A 22,888-nucleotide genomic window follows, 5' to 3' on the forward strand; every position below is an offset into this window, starting at 1 on the left:
AGTCCTGCAATCTCGAATCCATGCTGCTGCGTGTTGGCGTTCGGACGCTTCGACGAGGGCTGGCCACCATCAGTGCGTCTCGCCCGACGCCGCATCAACAACCGACAGTACAATGTGTGCAAGTCCTGACTCGGCTCCAGTCGAGCACGGCTGCCGCCGCTGCTGCAGTCCCACCGCAGCAGGTTGAGGCGCTGCTTCGCTCGCTCGTGGCTGATCCGACCAGCTCGTCGACCGGCGCTGCTGCTGCTGCTGCTGCTGCTGCTGCTGCCTCCACGCTGCCCATCCATGATCTGTCTCGGATGCTGGCGTCTCAGACCAACCCCGTTGCGCTGGCCGAGTTTGAGCATTACTTGCGATCGCTCTCCGTCGACCAGCGCGTGCGATTCCTGGCGACCATGGTCTACAAGCCCGGTGAAGCCCATCTCGCTGGAACGAGTGCCCAGGATTCAATTCATGCTGTGGAACCCTCCAACGAATTGGCGAGCAACAGCGGTCCTGCATTGACTGGAAGGGCTGCAACCCGCCAAGAAGTACACTCGTCGGATGCATTCAAGTCGCCATCATCAACATCAACATCATCAACTGCGCCGAATGTTGACGCTTCCGTTGTGGTGATGCCGGAACGTGGTGCAGATGTCAGGCAGACGGATTCGCAGCTCGTGATGGCCAAGCAAGTCATTGAACTTGTCAGTTTGTTCAATCACGGCACTCGCAAACTAACTGGTTCCGTGTAAGTATCCGTTGGCATGTATAGTTGTACGAAATGAGGCACGGCATAGCTGTGTGATGACAATTGATGACAACTGATGATGATTGACGATTCTCGATGGTCGAGATTCGAACCGTTCGTCTCATCTCTCATGGATTTGGACTTGCTGTGTGCATTTGGTCTCGCTCTCTAGACTGGCGCTCATGGCGTTCGCGTTGATTGCTCCTCTGTTGGTGCTGAACAAACTACTGGATGATGCCATGGAAAACATCTCGACCGACCTCATTCAAATCGTACGTTGCATTCGAACTCGCGTTTGTTTAACGTGGAAGTCGTATTGTTGAAAAACTCACAACCCTCTAGGGTGGAAAGTTCAATCCCGATCCACAAGTGTTTGCCAACAACCTCCGTCAGTACTATTACGACATTCTGAGGCAGCAATCTACGCAAACACAACAGTCACCCGCCAGCCAAGTGCTCGACCAACAAGTGCAAGCATTGCAAGCGCAAGTCGCGCAATTGGAGCAACGACTTGCAGCTGCGCAATCGACGCCCCAGGCTGTTCAAGCAGCTGCTCCGCCGACGATTCCTCCTGCTTTGCACCCTACCGCCGATAGCACGTCAACCGCTGCGTTGGTAGAGCCCCTGCGGCAGCCCGTCAGTGTCCAGCATCCTATTCCGCTTGAGAATGATCAAACTTCCCGATAAGGCGTGTTCAAGGACGAGGCTTGCTCAAGGACGAGGCTTGTTCAAGGACCGTGTATTTTTTGCGTATAACAAGAAAATAGGACGAAATCGCCACGTCGCCAAGTACAAACAACAACGGTGCCATTATTCCAGCTCGTTGTGTGGTACGTCCGGATCGGCATCTGCATAAATGTTCTCGGCCTTTTGACAAACAAACAGGATCAAAAAGTCAAAAAGTCAAAAAGTGAGGAGGACACCTGTGCCCGTCGCCGAAACATTCAATCTACTCTCAGATCTTTGTGGCACTTACCATTTGCCACAGTTGCAACATGTTGTCGTCGTCGACACTGCAACACACCCACGGTTCGTTGGGGTTCCAGCAAAAGTCGGAAATTCGAGATGTGTGTCCGCCATGAATAAACTAAAAGTACAAAGGACGGTTGCACCACCGTCGAACAAGTACAAGGATGAGCAATTGAATCTCCAGGCTGACAAAAAAACGCCCCTCGCGACCGATCTCTTTACCAAAAGCTCCGGTGGGCCATCCTCGGCGTCCTCCGCCGATTGCTCCTCGCCGATTTGGGACAAGTCCCAGACGTGCAGGCGGCGGTCGGCGCCACTCGATCCCAGGATTGTCTCGTGGTGTGGCGACCACTGAATCTGGAAGACCTCGTCCGTGTGCGATTCAAAAGTGTGGAGTTTGACTTTGAGGTTGCGCAAATCCCACAAGGCAACAGTCTACTCACAGGTCCAAAGCGGATCAAAGGTGAACGAGAGATCGGCAAGTTGCCAAAACCAACACAAAAAAAAACACCACAGCAGAAAAAACCAAAAGCTCGTACCTTGTCCGAGGAGCCCGACGCCAGGGTAAACTCGCTATATGGGTTGAAAGCAACACAGTTGACCTCGGCAGAGTGTGCGTCCACAACATGGGAAGCTTGGTGCGTTGTTCGCGCTCGAGTGTCCCAGCTGCAGGTTGATAAGATTGGAATCGTCAGAACATGATACAACAGGATATCAAATCACAAAGTCGCCAAAACTTACATCATGACTTTGCGATCATCGCCGCCTGATGCAAACAAGGCACTGTGCAGTGGATGCCATGCCACGTCCTACGCATCAACCAAACAAAAAAAAAAGTTGTAGCCGTTCAGAAACTTGAGCGGGGTCTCATTCATCGCCATCAGGTGGTAGTCAAAGTTGTCTAACGCGTTGGGCGTCGTGTCAACTCTCTCTCTCCCTCTCAACCCAACACAAAACTGCACACAATTAGACCTACCTCCACGATATTGCTGTGACCCGTGTAGATTTGCTTTGCATCAATGGACTTGGCCTCCCTGCTGGCGCCTTGGATATCCCAGAGACAGATGGTGTGGTCGTACGAGGCCGAGAGCAAGTGGCCGGCGAGGTTGGGGTTCCACGACAAGCCGTAGCCCTCCTTGGTGTGACCTTTCAGGCGGATGGGCTCAATCTTCTCGTTGAGCTGCTTGGCGTCATTCCGCAACTCGGAGTAGTACTTGTCGTGGTCAAACAGAAACACGTCGGGGGAGGGCGACTTGGTGGCAATCATTGATGGCGCCTGGGGCATGTAGCGCGCGCGATTGACGTCGCCTTCGTGCGGGATTTTGACGCGCTCGCTCAGCGTGAGCTTGTCGCCGTTGTAGCCGCCGTACTCTCCGCGGCTCTCGTTGTACGTGCGCGCATTGATTGGCGTGTCGTCGGTGGGGATCTTGACCTTGACCACGACGAGGTGGTTTGGCTCGCCCTCCGTGTGCGTGCCAAAGAGCAGGCGATGCGTCGAGTACGCGTTGTCCGCCGTGCGGTCGACGTCCGGCAGCCACTGCACAGTCAGCGATGGCCAGTCTAGCGCAGACGACACCATCAGCGAGTACAGGAAGGGCACCGTGCGCTTCCAGAGCTTGAACTCTTCGTTGATCGTCTTGTCCGCGGCAATCTCGGCCGCCGTCGCAGGCTGAAGCTCGCTCTCGTCCGCAGCGTTCGAGGAAGACATGGAATGGATCACACTCGGTGGGAAGGGGAAGGAAATTGGGTACCCTGTACAGCGAAGCAGCGAAGAAAGTGAGTGAATGAAGATCAAAAAGAAAAAAAAATCGAACAGAAATCGAAAAAAAAAAATCGATACAATCCGTGGTCCAACAGAGCAAACACAGAGTGACATGGGGCTGCTGATGGATGGGTGTGCGTATGTATGTGTGTTCGTGTGGTGTGTGTTGTTGCGTTCTTGATTGGTGTTCAGAAGAGGCGGGGGAAGAGGAGCGCGCTTATCTTTTTTTTTTTTTTTTTTTTGGCGCGAAAACTTCCCGCCCAAATTATGGTCAAAGTCCAACACTATCATCCCTGAGCTGCGTCGCACTACATGCCATTTTCACCCTCTGTGCGTTGGGGGTTTTGGGGGGTTGCATTTGTGCGAGTTGGATGGTAGACAAAATGGCAGGGAACTCGGAGGTCGCAAGCGCGAGCGAAGGAAACAATGACAATGCATACAACGAGCAAAAACGACTGAACTCAGCTCTGCACCATTTACATTCTCGAATGGAATCAATGGAGAAAATCGTACAATCTCGACACCAACCATGGACGGCAGAATGGAACTGCACTCACAGTCGTTTGTGAACGCTCAACCATTTTTCACTCTTTTTTTTTTTTTTTTTTTTTCAAGTTTCCCAAATCTGCTTTGTGTTTCTTCCACAACCTAGATTCCAGAAGCCTCAGCGTTTCCTCGTGGAAGGTTTTTCAAATAGCTCTCCCACCCTTTTCTTGTTGTTGTACTTGTTTGATTTTTCATGTTCCGACGCAACGATGGGCCGCTTTCTCGCAAGACGCAGCAGCAGCAGCCTTCATAAACCAAGTGGGGATTTACGCAGTCTTGATCCCTCCGCCGTGAGCGCATCTCCCCTCCTTCCATCGCAGCAACACCGTGCCAGTTGCACATCGCACATGCTTTGGCGACGTGATCGAGGCAATTTTCTCACAATTTTGGCAGTTTTGTGCGCCGTCGAATTTCTACTGTTCACGCCAGCGCTCGCCCTCCATCTCGACCGCCGGAATCCAGACACCATGCACAACGCCGCCATCGGTCGCTACGCCAGAGATGCCGGCGATGAAGGCAGCCGTGCAGGGCCGCCCCCGACGCACGGATTGAACGAGCCCGCGGGCGCAGGACCTCGATTTTTCTCACGGGGATCCGGCCAAAAGAACGCTGGGAGCGGTGGCGCGGACGCTGGCGACACACCCGGCGATGCCAGCAATCCAGGACAAGCAGGCAGCGATAGCAACAAGAAGCCGACTGTTGTGCGACGCGGAGACGAAGGCATCCCTCAGCAGTACATTATCATGTTCCGGGCGTCCGCGGACGAGCGCGCGAAACAAGCAGTGCGCGACCTGCTAAGGTCAACGCCTGGCGTCGAATATCTCCGCGACTTTTCTGCAACGGGTGGGCTGGTCGCTCGATTTGACGATGACATGCTCAAGCAGCTGATGACAATGCCTGCGATTGACCTGATTGAGCAGGACGGCAAGATGCACATCCACGCAACGACTGCCGCCGGCAATTCAAAGCACATCAGTGGTCGCCGTCAAAACCAACCACTTCCCCAAATCCCGACTGAAATGTATCAGGTGAACGCCCCTTGGAACCTGGATCGCATCGATCAGCGAGCACTTCCTCTGGACGGCTTTTACAAGTATCATTTTGACGGCGCCGGAATTCACGTTTACGTGATTGACACTGGCATCCGCACCACGCACGAGCAGTTTCAAGGGCGCATCGGCAACGGCGTCTGCACGATCGATGGTATTTTCTCCGTGCAGGATTGCAACGGACATGGCACGCACGTTGCTGGGACAGTCGCTGGAAAAACGTACGGCGTCGCAAAGAATGTGACTGTTCACCCCGTACGTGTGCTCGGATGCGATGGTGAAGGAGCCATCTCCGGTAAGTGTCTGCTAGCTGATGTGGTGCTGTTGGAGAGGAGGAGCAAGTGAGAGTTTCGGTTTTTGCCAAATGAACTCTGTCACTTTGCGGAGCTTGCTTTTGGTTGTTCTGATTTTTGTGTCCCTCCCTCCATCCATCCATCCCTCCCTTCCACCCTACTTCCTCCATGTACTCGTCCCTCAATAGATGTCATCGAGGGCGTCGCATGGGTCACTGCGAACGCCATCCCGCCAGCAGTCGCTGTCATGTCGCTCGGAGGTACCATCTCGATCTCCCTCGATACGGCAGTTTCGGCAGCAGTGGCGTCGGGAGTGACCGTCTCTGTGGCTGCCGGAAATGAGAACGAGGACGCTTGCAACTCATCGCCAGCGCGCAACGAGTTTGTTGTTTCAGTCGGAGCGACAGACCTAAAGGACTTTCGTGCAACCTTTTCCAACTATGGTCCGTGCGTATCGCTGTTCGCTCCAGGCGTGGATATTACGTCGGCGTGGTGGCTGAGCGATACCGACACGCGCACCATTAGCGGCACCTCCATGGCCGCTCCATTGGTGGCTGGCATGGCAGCACGCCTCTTGCAGTTCGACCCAGGCTTTACCCCGGACATGATCAAGAGCATTTTGTCGTGCGCAGGCACAAAGGGCATTGTAGAGGATGCAGAAGCCTCCTCGCCCAACATCCTTTCCTTCTTTGCAATTGACCAGCCGACGCAGATTCAGCAGACGACCGACAACACGCCTGCCACGCAGTGCGGCGATCTCAGTACCGGCAACGACACCACGCCCAACGCCAACGGGTGCTACGTCTTCACGGGTACCATCAACTTGACCACCATCTCTGTAGCGAGCCCGAGTCCCTACTACCAGTCCGACCGCCCTGGCACGCTGCGCGGGTACCTCTCGCTCGGAAATAGTGCCAATCCAAACCCAGACTTGGATCCCAGCACGGATTTTCTTGATCTTGGGCTTTACAAGTTCAACCAGGCGTCCAACAACTGGGACTTGATCACGAGCTCGACCACAGTGGGGAATGACGAGCAGATTGTCTACTTTGGAACGGCGGGCTATTACACGTTCCAGATTGCCGCCGCACCCGCGTGGCTGCGCGATGACAAGGACACGCCGATACCCTACATGTTTGTTTTCAAACCCCCGAGTGCCAGTGGCGACTCGCCCTCAGATCAGTGCAACCAGGAAGGCTCTGCTGCGGCCACCACCATGCCCATGAACCGCTTGCTGGGAGCCTCTGCGCTTGCCGCGACTGGTCTTGGGTATTGTCTGAGGAACATGGCGTAATCCATCCGACCAAAGCCCGATGGCAAGTGCCTTCGCGTCTGTCTGGAACGGCACGTTTGTTTAAAAAAAGGTGGTCAACTCAAAGCATTACAGCACTGTAGCCCCTCAATGTTTAGCTTTCGTCGTGTTTTTTGATGGAGCGTGCACAGTATTTGCAATATAGGTGCAGTTTCGGTGTATTTCGTACACTCAACCCCAGCACAATCTCCAACCCGTAAAGTATGCCGGACTGCGCGTTTGCTTTCGTTTTTGGCAGCGAGTCCCAAGCATCAGTCCGTCCGCATGCCTGTGGCCATGGCCTCGCTGGTTCGCTTGTCGCGCTTGGGGCTCCCGATCGAAGCGACCGCCGGCTCCGGTGAAAGAATCTTGGCCTGGGGCGGCGACTGGACGGATTTGGCGGGAATGGCAGGAGGAGCAAGATTCGTCGGCGGGGCGGAAGGGGTTGCGCCGGGCACTGCGCCGGGAATTGCATTCCCATGGTGGTGCGGGTCGTATTCCTGCAATTGCGTTTGGGAACGCGCGGCTGCGGCTGCGGACTGCGTGAAGCGGAAGAGTGCCAGCGTCCGCGTTTGCGTTTTCTGGCACACTGCCACGACGTTGCGCATCATGGGTGTCATGTTATCACCGAACGCTTTCAAATCAATGACGCATAGCTGGCACGCCTCGGACGTCATGGCGCACAAGTGCCCAGCAAGCGGAGACTCGCGGAGGAGGAGCGCCGAGGTGGTGCCGCACAACTCGGTGCAGTCGTTCATTGCGCGGATGTGCGGCAGCGACGCCAGCAATCCGCCATGCTTCAAACAATCCACCACCGTTTGCAGGCACAGCGACCGGCACTCTGCGAGGCTCGCGAGGCAGTCTGCAATATCGTGTGCTGTCATGGCGTTCTTTTCTGTGCACTTTTCGTTTGGTATTTTTATTTTGAGGTGATCTTCTTTCTTACGCGCTTCTTCCCCTCCTTTTTTTTTCTTATTCAAACGAGGGCAGTGTTAATCAAAACGATCAAGTCGAATTGATGAAAAAGCGAGGACTGCGCTTTGAAAAAGACACCCAAACACGGATGAACAAAAATTCACCAACTCGGATTGTTGAAATTCAGCATGATCTTACAGTTTTCGTGTTTTTGTTTGTTGGAGCCATACAAAAATAAAATTGACAAACAACAGTGCTTTGAAAAAAAAAATGCATGAATCGAAACTTCTTTTTGAATGTGATGTTTGTTTGAACGAAACAAGGTGAGAAGGAAGAGAAATGAAGAAAAAAAAAGCGATCGTAAGAAAAAAAAATCGAGAGGGAAAAGAAAAGACAATGAGAGTTGGAGAACAGAGACTGACTGGAAGACAATCAAGGACAAGAGAACAAGAGAATTGATCAGAGAGAGACAGACAGAGAGACAGACAGAGAGAGAGACAGAGAGAGAGAGAAAAGGCGCCGGTCCACCTAGTCATAGCGGTCTAATGCTCCACCGTGCCATTGCAAGCAGAACACGCCAACCCCGTCTTCCCTTATAGGCAAAAGGAAGAAGGGTGGCGTCCCCTGCAGAGCAAACAAAAGTGCGACGGCGTTGCGACCGATGGCGACTCCGCTTGTGGATGGACCGACTGACCCTTGCCCCACAGAACATCCTCAGCCCATTGCCAAAGCGATTGCTGCTCGACCGTATACCAAAGCCCGCTCCCACGACCGACCGCCCAGCCATGCGCGAATCAATCGGGGATTTGGAGTGCAGGTGGTCGCTTCGAGCGCATTTGTTGTACCGCCTTGGCGAGCTTGCTGGTTCTGTGAAAGACAAGAGTGAGCCTGCGAAATCCGCATTGGGAAGAGGCTTTTAAACCCAAAAAAAAAAAAAAAAAAAAAAAAAAAAAAAAATTGGTGAATTGTCAGAAAACACAAAAGAGCCAAAAACAACTCAAAAAGTGAGGATTCATGCAGAAAACTAGGAAGAAGGGCAAGCTTGCGGAGAGGAATCTAGACCAACAAAGCGTTTGGCTGCTAGACAGTCAAGCAGCAAACAAAAATGAATTCATAAAGTGGAGAAAAAACGGATCTGGACGAATGGATGGTTGCAACAACTTGAAGCGACAACAAGTGTATACTAGAGCTGAAACACGTGCGCACTTCACACAAGAAGCATTGAGCAGTGTGTGTGTGATTGGGAAGAGCAGAAACACCATTCTGACAAACAAAAACTGAACTCCAAACTAAAACCCCATCCAGACCAACAGAAACACGCTGTTTAGTTGACCTTCAGGCGGCGCGCAACAAACTTGGCGTTGGTAAAGGAAAGCGCAATGAAGGAGCGGATGGGAGCGGGCGCGGCACCAAAGAGCTGGGTCAGCAGCGAGAAGGGGAAGGGGAAGGCAATGACGCTCACGTTGCGCTCAAGACCGTCCTTCATGATGGCCGCAGCGGGCTCGGCCTCCATGAGGAAGGGCAGGGGAATGTTGCGCTTGGCCTGGGCGGTCATGCGCGATTCAACAAAGCCAGGGCAGATCACAGACATGCCGACGTTGTAGCGGCCAAGCATGCCACGCATGGACTCGCTGAAAGCACGGACGGCGTACTGTGGATCGAAGTGTGTGTGGATCGAAGTGTGTGTGGATCAGGGGCAGAGAAATGAGAGAAGCATTGTAAAGTGACGCATCCAAAATTCCAGCACACCATCGCAACGTACCTTCGATGTGTGGTAATCGCCAAGCTCGGGCTGAGTGAAAAACCTGTGAGTTTATCAGAGCACAATGAGGGGGAAATGCTCATAAGCAAAAAAAGAAACAAGAGCTGTGCAACTGCTGGCAACAAAACAAAAACCCCTACGTACGAAGCAAGGGACGACATGATGGCGATTTGTCCACGACGGCGCTTGACCATGGAGTCCATGATCGGGAAGACAGTGTTGAAAACACCCTGAACGTTAATGTCCATCAGAGGCTTGGTTCTGATTTCAGGAGAGTCGTTGAAACAAAAGCGGAAAAATAAAATCAGCAAGTAGTGGTGCACACGTCGACAGATTGTTGCACGACCGCGGATTTCACGAAATCATCCCCCCATGCTGTTACTCCACTGTAACCGCAGCTTTTTGCATGCATGCAACCTTACGCTTCAGCAATGCCGGGAGTGTTGATCGTGCCAGAGCTCACGCCTGCGTTGGCAATCACCAAGTCAAGAGGGACCTGAGCGTCCTCCTTCTGGATGATTTCGGCCATCTTTTCGGCATTGGTGACGTCGACGCTATGAGTGACGACCTATACCCAAGCCAAATCCCATCGGGCTCTCCAGTTGAGTGGTTGACCGCAGCAAAAATCATCACCAACTTCCAATTGCTGGACAAGCTCAAGGAATCGAGCGCAACGCTCCGCTGCCTCGCGCTCCCCGCTTCTGCACTCACCTCTGCACCCTTGGCGCTGACGGCTTCGCTGACGGACTTGAGACGAGCGGCGTCGCGGGCAGTCAGCACAATGCGGACGCCCGGCTTGGCGAATGCGAGCGCCAACGCTTCACCGAGGCCTGTCCAGTCCAAACAAGCAAAGAGGTCAGTCTCCCCGTTCCGTTGAAGCCCAACATGGGTGCATGCTGAACGCGGCCCCGAATAACGCTGTCCAAGTAGGGACGGCACAGTCATGGCAGGGTAGTGGGACTTGTCGGCTAAATGGGACCAATCCACACTCTTAGAGCGATTATTCGACAGTACATCCATCCTATTCACCGATGGACCCCCCAAAACATGCATCATGGGTCCCACTCGTGGAGGCCCCCCCCCTGCTTATGGAGCCAAACAGCGCGGGAGCGGAGGGGGCGGGTGGGAGCCAAACAGGCGGGAATAGAAGCGGAAGCGGATGATCAATCTCACTCTGCTCCGCTCTTGCTCTACTGCATGCTTTGGCTCACCAGAGTTTCCGCCAGTGATGAGAATGTGCTTAAAGTCCTTGCGAGGACCCGCGCGGATGCGTTCGAGAATGTAGATGACAGGACCGACAATCGCAGCCAGAATGTCAAAGACAATGCGAAGAATCAGCTCGGCGATGAAAATCGCAAAGTCAATCAATGCGCGGCTCATTGTGTCGAGGGGGGGAAGGGGAAATGAAAGACTGGGAACAACCCAAACAACAAATGGGTGGTGGTGGTGATGATGATGATGAGGATGATGAGAAATGTAGCAACGTTACAATTCAAAAAGACATTGAATCAGTGGGCAAGTTGCTTGAGCTCTTTCAGAATGCTGTCCGCTTGATCGCCAGTCTGGTGGGCCAGACTGATGGCTTGTTTGCGCTGGAGACGGAGCTGATCCTCTTGGCGCTCTGGATTCACAAAGCAAGAAAATAAGCGCAGGCAGATCAATCAAGAAGGTTCCAGCAGCGGCAAAATACCTGTCAGGCCGTTAAAAGACATGGCATCCAGCTTGATCAATGCTTGAGTAATCTCTTCGGCGTGCTTGGACGCAGCCTTTTGGATTCGCTCTCGATCTTCTGCGACCTTGGCAGCATCAAGAAAGCCCTGGTGTGGAATGGAGTGGCAGCGAGCGAGATGTTACACAATCGCTGTCTAGACGGCAGTTCGGCGAGATTCACCACCACCACCCCGCGCTTCCACCCAGAGCAACATCACAACGGACATACTTGCTTCAGTTGCCGCAAGGATAGATCGAGCTCGCGCACCACAGCAGCAGACTTTTGTATGGTTGCGGTAACGGCTGTGACCTGAGCGCTGAGCGCCGCCTCTTCCTCGGTGGCCTTCCGGCCAATCAGCATGATTCGGACACCGTCGACTATTCCGCACGCTTCGAGGGTTTCGGACGGATCTTTGAGCGTTCGGCCTGCGTCGTTGAAAAACCCAGAAGCGTTCTTAGTTGCTGTGTCGAGTTCAAACGTCGGCCAACTACAGTAGACCCCGAAACGACACGACACGATAGAACAATGTTCACTGCCAAGTAGCTTGACGTGGAATTTTGCAGCTTTTTGAGGATGTACCTTTGAACATCCAACGCTGAGCATGCACGGGGACTTGAACAGCGACCTCGGCTGCGCGCTGCAGATCAGCCAGCGTCGCCGCGCCGTCGATGGATATTGGGACTTGATGCTTGTCTGTGTTCAGAGATGTGAACAATGATCAAACGGAGGTCAGGCGAGAGCCCAGAGTGCAAAAGTGCACAAAATGAGCTGACAGTACAGCATGTTCATACCGTGAAGTGCCGTAATGGTAATCATCCAAGAATTGTTTGGAACTGAATGAATGAATGGAAATTGATGACTGAGTGAATGACTGAATGAATTACTGAATGAATGACTGCTTTTGGTGATGAAAATCAGCAAACTCAATGCAAAGGTCACTGCCAATGGGCGTTTGTGCTGTAATGTGACTATCCACTCATTTTCATTACTATTGTTGTTATTACTATACTGTATTGATTCGATTTTCAGTCTTATTCTCCAATCTTTTCAGAGTTGCTCAGAATCACACAATGCTGAAGAGTGTGCGACGCGCGATGGGATGGGCGGAATCCGAAGCCACCCCAGCAGTGAGTGTCCATCTACGACGAATACTACTACTACAACTACTCCAACCTATTGCTCAATGCTGTGGGGGTTTGACTGTTGACCTTTCGGTTGTAGGACGCCAGCGCAATCCCAGAGCCGGTCGACGAGGTCCAGCGAAACCCGTTCACGGACGTCCAGCTCCTGTCTGGGCACACAAACATTGTGCGACGGCTGCTGCGCATTGACGACACGCGCTTTGCATCGGCTGCAGACGACTGCACCGTCATTGTGTGGAACTACAGGACGGGCCGCCGCCTCAAGACGCTCGTCGGTCATACGCTCCCAATCAACTGCATCCTGCTGCTCTGTGTCGAGGCAGACAACACGATAATAGTCACGAGCTCATCCGACAAGACCATCCGGGTAAGGACCAGAAAAGAGGGAAACCGCCCCAAAGCGGGAAACTGCAGAACAATTGGGAAAACATGACTCGTAACTTTTGAACTCTGAAGCTGGACTTACCTTCGACATCAATGCATGTGCGAATTTGCTTGTCAGATGTGGAATATTGATCGCGGAGATTGCGTAGCCGTGCTCAAGGAACATGGCGGCAGTGCAAAGGTGTGGATGAACGGAGAGAACATTATTGCGCCAGAACTCAAGCAGCTTACTTTTTGGGAGGTTTTGTTTCTATGGACCCGTCGCATCTATTCAGTGCCTCGTCAACCTAGGCAATATCCAGTTTTGCTCTGGAGGCAAAAACGTGTGTCTTTGGAACCGTCAAGGCCAATTGCTGTGCAGTCTTGCAAGAAACGAGGAAGATTGTAAGTGTTGTTGTTGTTGCCCTCGGTTTTTCCATGTGTTGAACAATGACGGCCTGTTCTGAATGCTGGCATGCGGGAGACTGATGGCGGTGAACTTGGTATCCTTCAGCCGATTTGACACTCATGATCCGAATTCGCGACAATCGGATGGTCTGCGCATCCAGCACAAAAGATTTGGGTATAGTCGAGCTGTGTCGTCGTTGTTGTTATTTCAAAGGAAAGAGAGGCAGTCTGACTCTGGTAATGATGCTGCGGGGTGGCCGTCGTGTTCCCATCGCAGAGGTGTACTACCTTGATACCCAACGTTCAGGAAACCCGCGAGTTGTGTTGGTCAAAAAGCTGACGCAGCATCTCGAGACCGTCCGCTCGCTCTTAAACTTGTCGGGTAAGCACATGTTCGCGGGCAGCTCTCTTGCTAGGGCAACTCTTGGCCGAGTACTTGCGCTCGTGTTTATCTGTCAACGCTGCTTCGTTCAGAAAACTTGTTCGCGTCGGCATCCCTCGATGGCGGTATCATTCTGTGGACAACGCACACCCTGGTCCCTGTGAGGGTGATGAACAGCCATCGAGACGTTCAAGATGTAGCCCACGTTTATTCCTACAGTGTGCAGCACATGATAGCCGTCGACGAGGTGAAGAATCGGCTGCACGGTTTGGTTTGGTTTGGGGGAGGCGGCAGGGAGGGGGTTTTGCGTTCTTACTTGCGATGTCCGCCTCTCGGAATTGTAGAGAGTCCTTGTTGCCGCGGTTGGCCATGGCTTCGGCATGTTCGATGTGTTGACAGGTACGATCTCGTGCATCATTTTTTTTCTTGGTCCAGTGCAAAAACTCGTTGACAATTGGCTCACTCCTGTTCTTTCGCTCTTGTGCTCGTTTTTCACCGTCTACAGGAGAAGCTCTTGTCAAGTGTTTTAACGCACACTTGTCGACTGCAACGCAAGTCATGGTCTTGCAAGATGGGTACGTTTTGTTGTTCGTTTTGTGATTTTCGGGGTGTGCATATGTGTGTCTTTGGCTCACCTGTGCTCTCCTTTCCGACCCGCTCTCTGTTTCCTTTGTTCACTATGATTAGAGCACGCCTTCTGACATGCTCGGCAGACTCTTCCATTCGGCTCTGGGCTCCAGAAACAGGTACGAATCAATGCCACAGTGCTCGACTCATTCGCCAATCGCTTCTCACCATTGTGCTCCGATTTGGCCAATGTTGACAGAAAACGCAGACGATCCCAACGCGGTCGACTCGTTCGTAGAGTCGGGCTCACAACGGGGCGGAGCGGCACAAATGAAATCGGTCAAGGCGGTTTGCATTGGTGAGCTTGTAGCTCATTCTGATGCAGTGCATGCACTGCTGTTGTGCAACGAGCATACCTTTGCGTCGTGTGGCGCGGACGGCATGGTTATTCTCTGGAAGGTAAGCGAGGTTCTTTTGTGCTTTTGGAAATTTGGGATATCAAAACAACAAAACTCACCCGGTGGTTTTTGTTTTGTTTGTTTGTTTGTTGTTTAGAATGGATTCGTGGAGTCACGAAAACGAAACGAGTTGGCCAAGATGATGATGCTTCGCCAGCGTGCAGGTGCCGAAGGCGAGACGCTGCAAGAAATCCCGTGAAGGATTTGTCGAATTGCTGTTTCCTGCTGAACTGTTTCTTCTCGTATTCCCTAAACTCCCACCGCCCCGGAGCTTCAACGGTGATTAATCGTACGAAAACAGGGAGGGAGAGAATTTGTGTATAATCCAAGCATTCAATGTATTTTCTTTGGAAAAAGTGCGCACTCCACCAGCTCGATCCCTCGTTTCAGGATGCAGATTTCGCAGAAGCTTTCGCCGCTTTCGCCGCTACTCGTGCTGCTGCTTTAGCTTCTCGTGCTTGTTGCTGCGTTTGTTTGGCAGCTAGCTTGGCCTGAGTTGCCTCGTCAAAATCGGCAACATCATCCATGGACTTGAAAAACGCCAGGCCTTGCAGCAAGGCATCGCAGTAGTCGTCTTGCTTCTTCAGGCTTTCAAACTCTGATTTGATCGGATCGGGCACAGTCACGTTTCCATATGGAGAATTCCCAGCGATCAGGTCTTTGACCACGCGTACCGAGGACCTTTTCTTCTGCACATACCCTTTCTGCAAATTGACTCGATGTGAGACACTGATGGGGGGGGGGTTAACAAAACAAACAATCAGCCATCCCGCGATGCTCACCTCGAGTTCAAAATAACCTGCAGTACGTTGAGCACTCATGGAAATGCTGGAACGACCCATTGTGAAGAGCGCCGTGTGGATCATTGCTTCGATAATGCCCAAGTGATAGATTTGACTAGGTGCCCCTGACATGTGTCGCTGTCGCTCAATCACCACCGGTGCATCAGGAGGAAGCTGCTTGACAAATTGCTGAAGAAAGAAACAAAGTTGAGGGGAGAGGGGGGAACAACAAGCAGCGTGAGCAGTACAGTGAGAGGGGGTACCGTTGCAATAATACAACGCGCCCAATAGAACATACCACGATCAGACTTGCAAGGTCAACAGGGATGTAGGTGTCTCCCATTCCAACAGGATGGAGAAACCAACGCTTCACTTGAAAGGACGACTTCTCGCCGGGAACGCGATCGATTTGGGCAACAGCCAGGTTCTTGTAGCCGCAATCGATAGATACCACACTGGAAATGCTATTGGCAATGTACTTGCGGTAGGCTCCTACTTGTTGAAAGGTGCGGATGGAAGGTAGCTTGAACTGTTTTGTTCCAAATTGCTCTTCTTCCGCGTGTGATTCCGCGTCTGGTGTCGAATCCTGATCGTCTGTCAACGTGCCTGTAACAATATCAAGACACGGGTGAGCGATCTACCTGAATATCATGCCGACTGCATGTCTTGGCGCCAACAATTCTCACTTGATTTGGACTTGGCGCTGGACTTGGACTTTGTCTTGGCTGGAGCGGCTGGCTGGTCGGCCTTCCGTCGCGACGGCTGCTTCTTCTGCTTGGTCTGCTCGACGACCGCCGCTGGTGTCGCACGCGGACTCAGAGCCGCAGCTGGGAGCGTGAACAACCCGCGCGACAGCGGCAGTGTTTGACGCTTGAAACATCCCAAGCTGGTACCACAGTCCAATCCCAACGCACTTGCTCCAACCGAACAGTCCAGCACACCAAAGGATTGCATGCTGTTCCGGGCGAGCGCACTCATTGCTGCGGCGCATGGAAGTCGCGACGACGCGCGAATCCACATTCAAACAAAAACTCTTGGGTTTTCAAACAGACTGATCTCGGTTTCAGTCGATAGCTGAATTGAATGGCAATGCTGAACTGGGAAAGGAGAATAGGGAAGCTTAGGAGTCTAGGAAGGTATAAGAGCAGCCTCTTGTCCTGACTACTTGCACTCCGGGCACAGACTAGCGACATTTTTGTTTTTTGATTGCAAAACACAATGAACGAAACACAAACCCCAAAAAAATCAATAAATCAATCACTCCGGAACAGTACACTCTTATACACGATCGTGTGGATGAAGGGCACTGCTCTGGAACCCGAGAACATCCATCGCCTGGCGGTTGATGTGCGACCACAATCCGGCCGACACCTTGTCCAAAAAGTTCCAGTACGACCGGCGCAGATTGTGCGGCTCAAATACAGAAATGTGGAAGAGCAGCGAGCAGGCGACCGAGAAGAGCAGCACGTCACCGTGATACCAGGACGGAACCATGCCGCGAGCCTCTCCGTAATTGAACAGCGCCTCAAAGCTCTTCCACAGCATGTACATGGAGATCTCCTCGTTTCGCGCAAGCAGAATCGAAAGCGATGACACGGCACCGGCCACGACCGCGTTGATGCCGTCATCCTTGCGACGCAACAAGCGCAGAACGCACTCGGTCGCGCGAGCGCTGCCGAATAGGGTGGCCAGGAAACCACCGAATGCCAGGTTGGGTCGCGCAAACACGGCACGGAGTACCTTTTTGAGCTGAAGTTTGTACTTGGCGAGCGACGTCGCGAACGCCACGCCACCTCGCAAGCCAAATCCGAGCGCAAACCCTTTCAGCACTGCTCGCAAGGCACCGTGAGCGCAGCCGCCTGGGTGCTTGCACACAGGACACTTGAGAGCTAACAATCCCATAATGTACCGCCACGTTGGAAGCAGGGGCTTTGGGCACTGGATCTTGGCGAGGATCGCCTTGACGCGCGACGGACGCGAAGGCCTGTCGGATGACTGCGCCTGCTCTCCTTGCTGCTGCGGCTGTTGGTGATTGTGCGCTGGCTGTGAGGAGCGAGGATGGTCTGAGGGGGAGGCGGGAATGCGGACATCCATCATCCAGCCAAACAAGGCGGAAACGCCGGAACCGAGACGCTCTGGCTCCCGGCGGAAGGTCCACATGAGCGCAGACATGGCCACCGTAAACGTGGCGACATCCATGTATGGCACGTATGGCAGCCATCCGTGGAAGACAAGCAGACGCGCGACCGCGCTGGTGGCGTGGTTGGAGCAGTAGAGTGCAATCTCGCGACGACGCGCCTTCTTCTCGATTGGGAGGGACGTGGCCGAGGCCAAAAATCCCGGAATGATGCCGTTCGTCAGCACTGTATTGAATCCCAGCAAGTGTCTGTGCCCGGTAAAAATCATCAGAAAGTGAGTGATAGGATGTTGAAGTGCCTTGCTTTCTCCGACCAGATCAATAAGGAGCAGCTTTCGCACCGACCTGAAATTGCAAAAGTAAAAGCAAAAGCTGGTGGCAAAGGTCGCGATGAAAAAGGCCGAGCGTGCGACATCCGGCACGGTACGTGTGAGGATGTGCTGAATGCTCTTCCCGCGCACGAGAGCTGGGATCTGCGTGTGCAACGGATCAACACAACAAGGACTGAGTGAGCAAAAAAAAAAAAAAAAAAAAAAAAAAAGCAACAAACCACACTGAGTATAAGTTTCGCTGTTGACAGAGGGGGGCTTTTTCAAGTGCTCGCTGATGCTCAAGAAATCCGACGAGCTTTCAAGAGCTCCGAAGGATGACTTGCAAAGGAGTCGTCGTCTCAAACGCGTTTCAAAAAAGATTCCAAAAAGAGCGACGTAAACAAATTCTCACAATGAAGAGCGGTGCGTAAAGCCGCAGTCCTGCCGCCTTGAAGCACATGACAAAGAGCCCCCGCCAGGTGTCAGAGCAGCTTTGTAGCCACGGATGAGCAAGCTTGTTGCACTCCATTGCGCGATACGCAGCCAGCGCTGCAGTGTGCTCGGCAGCTGTCAACGGAGCGCGAACGGAAGCGACTTTGTGGCTGTGTCCATGCCCATGACCGCCGCGCCGGGTCGCGAGTGGTGCGCCTGCGCGAGAGGACACTGCCGAGACAGACGACGTGACCGTGGCGACCTTGACGGCGACTTTGGCTGCGGCGACGGCGACCGTCAACATGGCCGATCGCTGGCCAGAAAGCGCGGCAAGCAGAACGTCCATCGCCTGCTGGTGCCCCGCCAGCGACGCAGGCCCAGCCGCAGATGAGGCTGCTGAAGATGCTACAGCTGCCATCGACGGCTCAGAGCGCTGGTGGACGGACAGAACGGTCATTCTGAATGAACGGTGGAATCGGCAAAAATCCAAACAATAAAAAAAAAATAAGAATAAAACCGGGACTGCGAACAAAAGCCGACGGGTTGAAAAAAAGTTCCCAACACTGCGCTTGAACATTGGAGAAGCTCAGTGCTGGAGACAGTGCAGTGCTGTGGAGTGTAGTATATATTCAGTCAGTCGATCTGCAGCTGGTTTGACGAGGATTGGGATTTTTGCGCGGCCGAGTGGTGCATGAAACCAAAATCAAAAGTCGGCTGTCACCTTTGGCGGGGTTGTGTGAGCACCCAATTCATGACAGTGCGTCCTCAGTGTGCAAAAAATTAATGCTAATATAGTGTTGTTGCTCTGGCTTGAAAGGGAGCAGATTTGAAGCGAGGTCATCCCAAAGTTGACTGATGGAGCACCACAAAGCATAATGCAAAATGCCCCTACAATCCAAAATTTAGTCAAAACAATTTCGCATTAATTTTCGACCTGTAGAACACCTCAGAGCTGCCCCATCTTTGCGCAAAACGATCCAATAGCAACTGTGGAACACTAGAGTGCTGGCAGTTAGCGGATCAGAGTGACCCTTGAGTGCTGAATAAGGCTCCAAACTTTTTACCGCGAATTCGCGTCTCCTTGCAGCTCCGAAAGCCCACATTCCCCCGCTTCGAACACTTAAATCCGACACTGAATTATATTTCCCAACTTTGTGGGACGTGGCGGGGGTGATAGTGCAAGTCCGACACTGAGTTGAAGCGTGCCCAAAATGATCAACTGTGTTTGCCGAGTCAAGCCGAATCCGAACAACCACCGGTTTCCCCGTCTCCTGCTGAACAGACTAGACTCCTGGTATTGACGTGGAACGTGTAGTATCTTGCACATACCCCATTACCTTCACTCTTCATTGTTCTGAGTTTTTGCATTTTGAGCGTGAGTTATTTGCTGTGTCGCTCGCTGCCGAATTGCGCACACCCACATTCCACGCCAGCATGACACACAGCCACGAGTGCACCACTCTGCCATGTCAACTTGCATCAAGAGAGTGACGAGAGAGTGATGAGAGAGTGAGAGTGATGAGAGTGAGAGCGAGACCTTTTTGGTCGGGAGTGTGTTCCACGTGCGGTTTGATGCGAATTCGACTCGGCTGCGACGAATGACCGCCTCCGACCGCCGCGTACCCTGCGGCCACCCCCCCCGGCCGACCCCCTTACACTCGAGCAGCGAGGCAACACCACAAGCAGCCACTCCAAACCGCTTGCTGGGAGACGGTCGAGTTGTTTTTTTTTTGCCATTGACTTCTTCTGGTTTCTGCTTTACAGATGTCGAATCCCTGTCTTGCTGCACTCGTGCGTCTCGGAGCCGCGGCCACTATGACCAGCGCCCCCACGCTGCGTGCGACTGGCTCCGCTGTGCTTGCAACACGCGCATTCGCAACCCTGGGCCGCAGTGTTGCTGCTGCACCCAGCTCGTCAACGCCAACCCTCGTTGCGCTCGCGGTTCGCCCGACCGCAGTTGGCCGCCTGCTGCCGCGCGACAACCCTGCGCAGGCCATTGATGTTGGCTCGTTCGTCTTCCACAAGTCTTCAGGTGAGCAGTGGGCTGGGCTCTGCTTGACATTTATCTGCGTGCATGTGTGTGTTATTCGCAACCTGAATCTCAATGTCCAACGTTCGATTGTCCAACTTTCGATTGTCCACTGTTGGTCTGTCGGAATAGGTGTTCGCGCTGTTATTGTGCGAAGTGATCCTCAATGCAAGCGTCGGGAGCTCTGGTGCCAACTCAACGGAATTGATCGTTTGACGCATGTAAGCGAACTCGCTTCATTGTGTTCAGTTCACACTTGCAAAACGCTCACTCTTACCGAACAGGGCCGAAATCAGCCATTCTACCTGGCGCTTCCCGACGCCCGTGACTGCTCGCCGCAAGAATTGTCGTTCATTTATGGTACGGAGGGGGGGGGGTCCCCACAAAGCAAAGTCGACACAAGGCGATGCTGAGTTGATTTTGTTTGGTTTGTTTAAACCACAGTGCCCCACGAGAGCGTTATTCCATTTGCGTCCAACACGCCAATCCAGCACCCGCTTGCTCCTTTTGTGATTAAATCATTCGACAGCGTGCTTGGACGCTGCATTCCATGCGATGGCGAGCTGCCTCGCGATTATGAGGATTAGAAACTTTTCTCCCATTCGTTGCAGGTCAAAAATCTGATTTTTTTTGCTTCGAGTTTCGTTAATGCTTTTTGTTGGTTCTGGAGGTGTTGAATGTTATTGTGCGAATTGTTAACAACTAGAATGTATTTTCCCGCTTTGAATTCATTCAAGCGCTGGGCTTGATCCAGCTTTTATTCTTCTGCAAGCAGACTCGCAATCTCAGCTCTGACACGACAAGCATGGGAGTGACTGTTCAGAGTCCCTGGCGGGCCTTCCAGCCGGCATAGTAGATGTCGGCCTCATCGGTGATGGGAAGGTGGCGAGGGTGCCAGTTGAACTCGAGACCAAAGCGGCGCCAGTCAACAAAGCAGGATCGGTCCATCGGGGGCCAGAGGTTGGCGTCGCTCGCAACAAGCTTGCCCTGGTAGCCGGCAGCCTTGGCGAAGACGCGCGCAAACTCAATGTGGGTGATGCGCGAGTCATCGCCGATGGTGTACACGCTGCCCGAGGCAATCTTGGGGTTTTCGACCACACGCTGGTACGCCTCCGCAAGATCATCCGCGTGGATGTACGAGTACTGGCGCTCTGCGGCAGGGATGACCACCTCCGGCACGTTCTTGTGGAACTGGGCAAACCAGCGCTCAAAGTGGGCGGCACCCTTGCCAAACACAAAGCCAGGGCGCAGCACGACGCCGTGCACCGTCGTGGCACTCGTCACGACTTGCTCGTTCTTGAGGCGGTAGGCCTGCGACGAGTGGGGCAGCTACGTAGGTCGGCGTTTTCGAAAATGGACAACAAGAACAAAACAAAAAAAAACAACGAAGAAACACAAAGTGAGCACGTAGATTCTCCAGCGCAAGGTTTTGCTTTGAAGAGCGTGAGTGGAATGCAATGTGTCAACGTCGAAAATGTGAAATGCTAGGATGGACAGGCAACGCGAAATGATGCGCGAAATGACGATCGCAGAATTGAGCTCCAATTGATCGCAGATGAATCCTCCGCGATGGTGCAACAGCGTCTGTAACACTCCGCTTGGTTGAGTCTTCAAGTGCTCTTGATTTTTTTTTTAAGTCCGACGACCTGCTACATGCTAGTCCAATGGAAGCAACGAGTGGAGTTTTTGTTTTGTATGTGGATGCACGGAGATTTCCCCCTTTACGACACTGTGTCGCAGCCATCGGAAGCCAAGCCGCCATCCCACTCCAATGGAGCGAGTATGGTGTGTGTGTGTCGTTGTGTGCACAGGCCTGTGTCTTACCGGGGTTGTGAAATCGTCGACATAGCCGGAATGCTCGTCGCGATTGGGAATCATCAAGCAGCCCGAGGTGTACACGAACAGCGGCTTCTGGCCCGACGCAAACCTACGAGTGGAGGACCATCAACGCATTCAAAGAAGCATGGTTGATAAAGTGGTGAAGGTGGTGGTGGTGGTGGTGGTGGTGGAAAGCGGACTGAGTGAGTGAGTGCGTCACGTATACTCAACACAGTGCGGCAAATTTCCGCTCATTCAAATCGCAACAACAACAGCCAACGACGACGTACGGCGCGTTGAGGACGGTGTGGATGACGAGTGCGTCGGTCTCGAGGAAGGACTCGCCGTCGAACGCAGCGTGGATGACTGCGGCGCAGGTCGCGATGAGCGCCGAGTGGGCTGCGAGACCGGCGAGCTGGCCAATCACCGGGATGATGTCGTCCTGGGCGAGGACGCGCGCCTTCTCTTCGGTGCGCACGAGGCCGTAGACGACGTGGCCAGCACGACGCAGCTGACGCGCAACCGAGCCGCCAATGAGACCCGTCGCGCCCGTCACAAACACTTTGACCATGATTGAGAGTTTGAGTAGGATTGGAAAATTCAAAGTAGTTCTTGAAAGAAGAGTGAATAAGGGTTGAAGTTGATAAAAGGGGTTGGACGGATGAGTGAAGGGCAAGAGCAAGGAGTGTGATTTTGAGTCAACAGAGAAGAGAAGAGAAAACAAGAGAGAAGAGAGAGAAGAAATTGAGTGGAAATCCATTGGGAACAAAAACACTCTCGTTTCAGTCCAGTTTTTCAGATTACCCAGCAACGCACGCGGATTTTTCAAACACTCACTCTTAAGGATTTGAGATTTTTGAGCGAGACGCAACAAGAACAAAACAACGCAGAAGAGGATGGATGCGATCGAGGCAGAGTGCGAGGCGCTTGGGCGGGAAGAGGCAGTCATCTGTCGGCTCGCAGCATCATCATCATCAGCATCAGCATCAGCATCGTCAGCACATTCGACATCAACGTTCACACAATCAAAC

The 22,888-nt window shown here is 52.9% G+C and overlaps 11 protein-coding genes across 11 annotated transcripts; 4 read left to right on the top strand and 7 right to left on the bottom strand.

The window, feature by feature from the left end:
• The first annotated feature begins 6 nt into the window (after positions 1-6).
• Positions 7-1,869, top strand: CAOG_03677 (hypothetical protein). Its single transcript, XM_004363348.2, has 3 exons — positions 7-730; positions 903-1,002; positions 1,073-1,869. Exons 1-3 carry the CDS (start codon positions 21-23, stop codon positions 1,415-1,417), a joined length of 1,155 nt encoding a protein of 384 aa, XP_004363405.1. The 5' UTR covers positions 7-20; the 3' UTR covers positions 1,418-1,869.
• CAOG_03678 (retinoblastoma binding protein 7) lies at positions 1,424-3,451 on the bottom strand. Its single transcript, XM_004363349.2, has 6 exons — positions 2,676-3,451; positions 2,441-2,508; positions 2,239-2,365; positions 1,922-2,134; positions 1,707-1,817; positions 1,424-1,597 (listed from the first exon to the last, which is right to left on the bottom strand). The coding sequence occupies exons 1-6, from the start codon at positions 3,405-3,407 to the stop codon at positions 1,541-1,543; spliced, it is 1,308 nt and encodes a 435-aa protein (XP_004363406.1). The 5' UTR covers positions 3,408-3,451; the 3' UTR covers positions 1,424-1,540.
• Positions 3,452-4,474: 1,023 nt separating this feature from the next.
• Positions 4,475-6,643, top strand: CAOG_03679 (peptidase S8 and S53; the record flags this gene model as incomplete). The annotated part of the gene is made up of 2 exons (XM_004363350.1): positions 4,475-5,351; positions 5,538-6,643. 2 exons carry the CDS (start codon positions 4,475-4,477, stop codon positions 6,641-6,643), a joined length of 1,983 nt encoding a protein of 660 aa, XP_004363407.1.
• Positions 6,644-6,794: 151 nt separating this feature from the next.
• CAOG_03680 (hypothetical protein) lies at positions 6,795-7,669 on the bottom strand. Its single transcript, XM_004363351.2, has one exon. The coding sequence runs from the start codon at positions 7,522-7,524 to the stop codon at positions 6,913-6,915; it is 612 nt and encodes a 203-aa protein (XP_004363408.1). The 5' UTR covers positions 7,525-7,669; the 3' UTR covers positions 6,795-6,912.
• Positions 7,670-8,716: 1,047 nt separating this feature from the next.
• CAOG_03681 (hypothetical protein) lies at positions 8,717-10,717 on the bottom strand. Its single transcript, XM_004363352.2, has 6 exons — positions 10,529-10,717; positions 10,029-10,147; positions 9,740-9,885; positions 9,462-9,578; positions 9,318-9,360; positions 8,717-9,206 (listed from the first exon to the last, which is right to left on the bottom strand). The coding sequence occupies exons 1-6, from the start codon at positions 10,695-10,697 to the stop codon at positions 8,880-8,882; spliced, it is 921 nt and encodes a 306-aa protein (XP_004363409.1). The 5' UTR covers positions 10,698-10,717; the 3' UTR covers positions 8,717-8,879.
• A 40-nt stretch (positions 10,718-10,757) lies between these two features.
• Positions 10,758-11,912, bottom strand: CAOG_03682 (hypothetical protein). Its single transcript, XM_004363353.2, has 5 exons — positions 11,820-11,912; positions 11,608-11,721; positions 11,257-11,453; positions 11,008-11,134; positions 10,758-10,938 (listed from the first exon to the last, which is right to left on the bottom strand). The coding sequence occupies exons 1-5, from the start codon at positions 11,842-11,844 to the stop codon at positions 10,826-10,828; spliced, it is 576 nt and encodes a 191-aa protein (XP_004363410.2). The 5' UTR covers positions 11,845-11,912; the 3' UTR covers positions 10,758-10,825.
• Positions 11,913-12,021: 109 nt separating this feature from the next.
• CAOG_03683 (hypothetical protein) lies at positions 12,022-14,706 on the top strand. The gene is made up of 12 exons (XM_004363354.2): positions 12,022-12,155; positions 12,250-12,537; positions 12,673-12,735; positions 12,830-12,938; positions 13,048-13,116; positions 13,219-13,323; positions 13,416-13,570; positions 13,668-13,722; positions 13,829-13,898; positions 14,011-14,069; positions 14,150-14,349; positions 14,446-14,706. The coding sequence occupies exons 1-12, from the start codon at positions 12,099-12,101 to the stop codon at positions 14,545-14,547; spliced, it is 1,332 nt and encodes a 443-aa protein (XP_004363411.1). The 5' UTR covers positions 12,022-12,098; the 3' UTR covers positions 14,548-14,706.
• Positions 14,662-16,197, bottom strand: CAOG_03684 (hypothetical protein). The gene is made up of 4 exons (XM_004363355.2): positions 15,817-16,197; positions 15,429-15,736; positions 15,131-15,319; positions 14,662-15,052 (listed from the first exon to the last, which is right to left on the bottom strand). Exons 1-4 carry the CDS (start codon positions 16,148-16,150, stop codon positions 14,735-14,737), a joined length of 1,149 nt encoding a protein of 382 aa, XP_004363412.2. The 5' UTR covers positions 16,151-16,197; the 3' UTR covers positions 14,662-14,734.
• A 119-nt stretch (positions 16,198-16,316) lies between these two features.
• Positions 16,317-18,353, bottom strand: CAOG_03685 (hypothetical protein). The gene is made up of 3 exons (XM_004363356.2): positions 17,991-18,353; positions 17,613-17,740; positions 16,317-17,516 (listed from the first exon to the last, which is right to left on the bottom strand). Exons 1-3 carry the CDS (start codon positions 18,312-18,314, stop codon positions 16,409-16,411), a joined length of 1,560 nt encoding a protein of 519 aa, XP_004363413.2. The 5' UTR covers positions 18,315-18,353; the 3' UTR covers positions 16,317-16,408.
• A 1,010-nt stretch (positions 18,354-19,363) lies between these two features.
• On the top strand, positions 19,364-20,766 carry CAOG_03686 (hypothetical protein). The gene is made up of 5 exons (XM_004363357.2): positions 19,364-19,385; positions 19,775-20,042; positions 20,172-20,260; positions 20,324-20,399; positions 20,484-20,766. Exons 2-5 carry the CDS (start codon positions 19,775-19,777, stop codon positions 20,624-20,626), a joined length of 576 nt encoding a protein of 191 aa, XP_004363414.2. The 5' UTR covers positions 19,364-19,385; the 3' UTR covers positions 20,627-20,766.
• On the bottom strand, positions 20,710-22,483 carry CAOG_03687 (hypothetical protein). Its single transcript, XM_004363358.2, has 3 exons — positions 22,148-22,483; positions 21,864-21,966; positions 20,710-21,368 (listed from the first exon to the last, which is right to left on the bottom strand). The coding sequence occupies exons 1-3, from the start codon at positions 22,426-22,428 to the stop codon at positions 20,859-20,861; spliced, it is 894 nt and encodes a 297-aa protein (XP_004363415.1). The 5' UTR covers positions 22,429-22,483; the 3' UTR covers positions 20,710-20,858.
• Between the last annotated feature and the right edge of the window lie 405 nt (positions 22,484-22,888).

Source organism: Capsaspora owczarzaki, assembly GCF_000151315.2.
Source record: "Capsaspora owczarzaki ATCC 30864 unplaced genomic scaffold supercont2.5, whole genome shotgun sequence".
In the NCBI taxonomy this organism is placed as follows: Eukaryota; class Filasterea; order Ministeriida; family Capsasporidae; genus Capsaspora; species Capsaspora owczarzaki.

Coding starts and splice junctions, on each gene's coding strand:
- CAOG_03677 (XM_004363348.2), top strand. CDS start 21: ATGCTGCTGCGTGTTGGCGTTCGGACGCTTCGACGAGGGCTGGCCACC. Junction 731..902: donor CGCAAACTAACTGGTTCCGT/GTAAGTATCCGT, acceptor CTCGCTCTCTAG/ACTGGCGCTCATGGCGTTCG. Junction 1,003..1,072: donor CGACCGACCTCATTCAAATC/GTACGTTGCATT, acceptor ACAACCCTCTAG/GGTGGAAAGTTCAATCCCGA.
- CAOG_03678 (XM_004363349.2), bottom strand. CDS start 3,407: ATGTCTTCCTCGAACGCTGCGGACGAGAGCGAGCTTCAGCCTGCGACG. Junction 2,135..2,238: donor CGTCGGGCTCCTCGGACAAG/GTACGAGCTTTT, acceptor ACCTGTGAGTAG/ACTGTTGCCTTGTGGGATTT. Junction 1,818..1,921: donor ATGGCCCACCGGAGCTTTTG/GTAAAGAGATCG, acceptor TTGTACTTTTAG/TTTATTCATGGCGGACACAC.
- CAOG_03680 (XM_004363351.2), bottom strand. CDS start 7,524: ATGACAGCACACGATATTGCAGACTGCCTCGCGAGCCTCGCAGAGTGC.
- CAOG_03681 (XM_004363352.2), bottom strand. CDS start 10,697: ATGAGCCGCGCATTGATTGACTTTGCGATTTTCATCGCCGAGCTGATT. Junction 10,148..10,528: donor CATCACTGGCGGAAACTCTG/GTGAGCCAAAGC, acceptor TGGACTGGACAG/GCCTCGGTGAAGCGTTGGCG. Junction 9,579..9,739: donor ACTCCCGGCATTGCTGAAGC/GTAAGGTTGCAT, acceptor TCCTGAAATCAG/AACCAAGCCTCTGATGGACA.
- CAOG_03682 (XM_004363353.2), bottom strand. CDS start 11,844: ATGATTACCATTACGGCACTTCACG. Junction 11,454..11,607: donor TCAGCGTTGGATGTTCAAAG/GTACATCCTCAA, acceptor TCAACGACGCAG/GCCGAACGCTCAAAGATCCG. Junction 10,939..11,007: donor GTCTTTTAACGGCCTGACAG/GTATTTTGCCGC, acceptor TTGTGAATCCAG/AGCGCCAAGAGGATCAGCTC.
- CAOG_03683 (XM_004363354.2), top strand. CDS start 12,099: ATGCTGAAGAGTGTGCGACGCGCGATGGGATGGGCGGAATCCGAAGCC. Junction 12,939..13,047: donor TGCAAGAAACGAGGAAGATT/GTAAGTGTTGTT, acceptor GGTATCCTTCAG/CCGATTTGACACTCATGATC. Junction 14,350..14,445: donor GCATGGTTATTCTCTGGAAG/GTAAGCGAGGTT, acceptor TTTGTTGTTTAG/AATGGATTCGTGGAGTCACG.
- CAOG_03684 (XM_004363355.2), bottom strand. CDS start 16,150: ATGTGGATTCGCGCGTCGTCGCGACTTCCATGCGCCGCAGCAATGAGT. Junction 15,320..15,428: donor ACCTTGCAAGTCTGATCGTG/GTATGTTCTATT, acceptor TTCTTTCTTCAG/CAATTTGTCAAGCAGCTTCC. Junction 15,053..15,130: donor CAGGTTATTTTGAACTCGAG/GTGAGCATCGCG, acceptor GTCAATTTGCAG/AAAGGGTATGTGCAGAAGAA.
- CAOG_03685 (XM_004363356.2), bottom strand. CDS start 18,314: ATGTTGACGGTCGCCGTCGCCGCAGCCAAAGTCGCCGTCAAGGTCGCC. Junction 17,741..17,990: donor TTTACGCACCGCTCTTCATT/GTGAGAATTTGT, acceptor TTGCACACGCAG/ATCCCAGCTCTCGTGCGCGG. Junction 17,517..17,612: donor TTTTACTTTTGCAATTTCAG/GTCGGTGCGAAA, acceptor TACCGGGCACAG/ACACTTGCTGGGATTCAATA.
- CAOG_03686 (XM_004363357.2), top strand. CDS start 19,775: ATGTCGAATCCCTGTCTTGCTGCACTCGTGCGTCTCGGAGCCGCGGCC. Junction 20,043..20,171: donor CGTCTTCCACAAGTCTTCAG/GTGAGCAGTGGG, acceptor CTGTCGGAATAG/GTGTTCGCGCTGTTATTGTG. Junction 20,261..20,323: donor GAATTGATCGTTTGACGCAT/GTAAGCGAACTC, acceptor CTTACCGAACAG/GGCCGAAATCAGCCATTCTA.
- CAOG_03687 (XM_004363358.2), bottom strand. CDS start 22,428: ATGGTCAAAGTGTTTGTGACGGGCGCGACGGGTCTCATTGGCGGCTCG. Junction 21,967..22,147: donor CACACCGTCCTCAACGCGCC/GTACGTCGTCGT, acceptor CTCCACTCGTAG/GTTTGCGTCGGGCCAGAAGC. Junction 21,369..21,863: donor TCGACGATTTCACAACCCCG/GTAAGACACAGG, acceptor CGACCTACGTAG/CTGCCCCACTCGTCGCAGGC.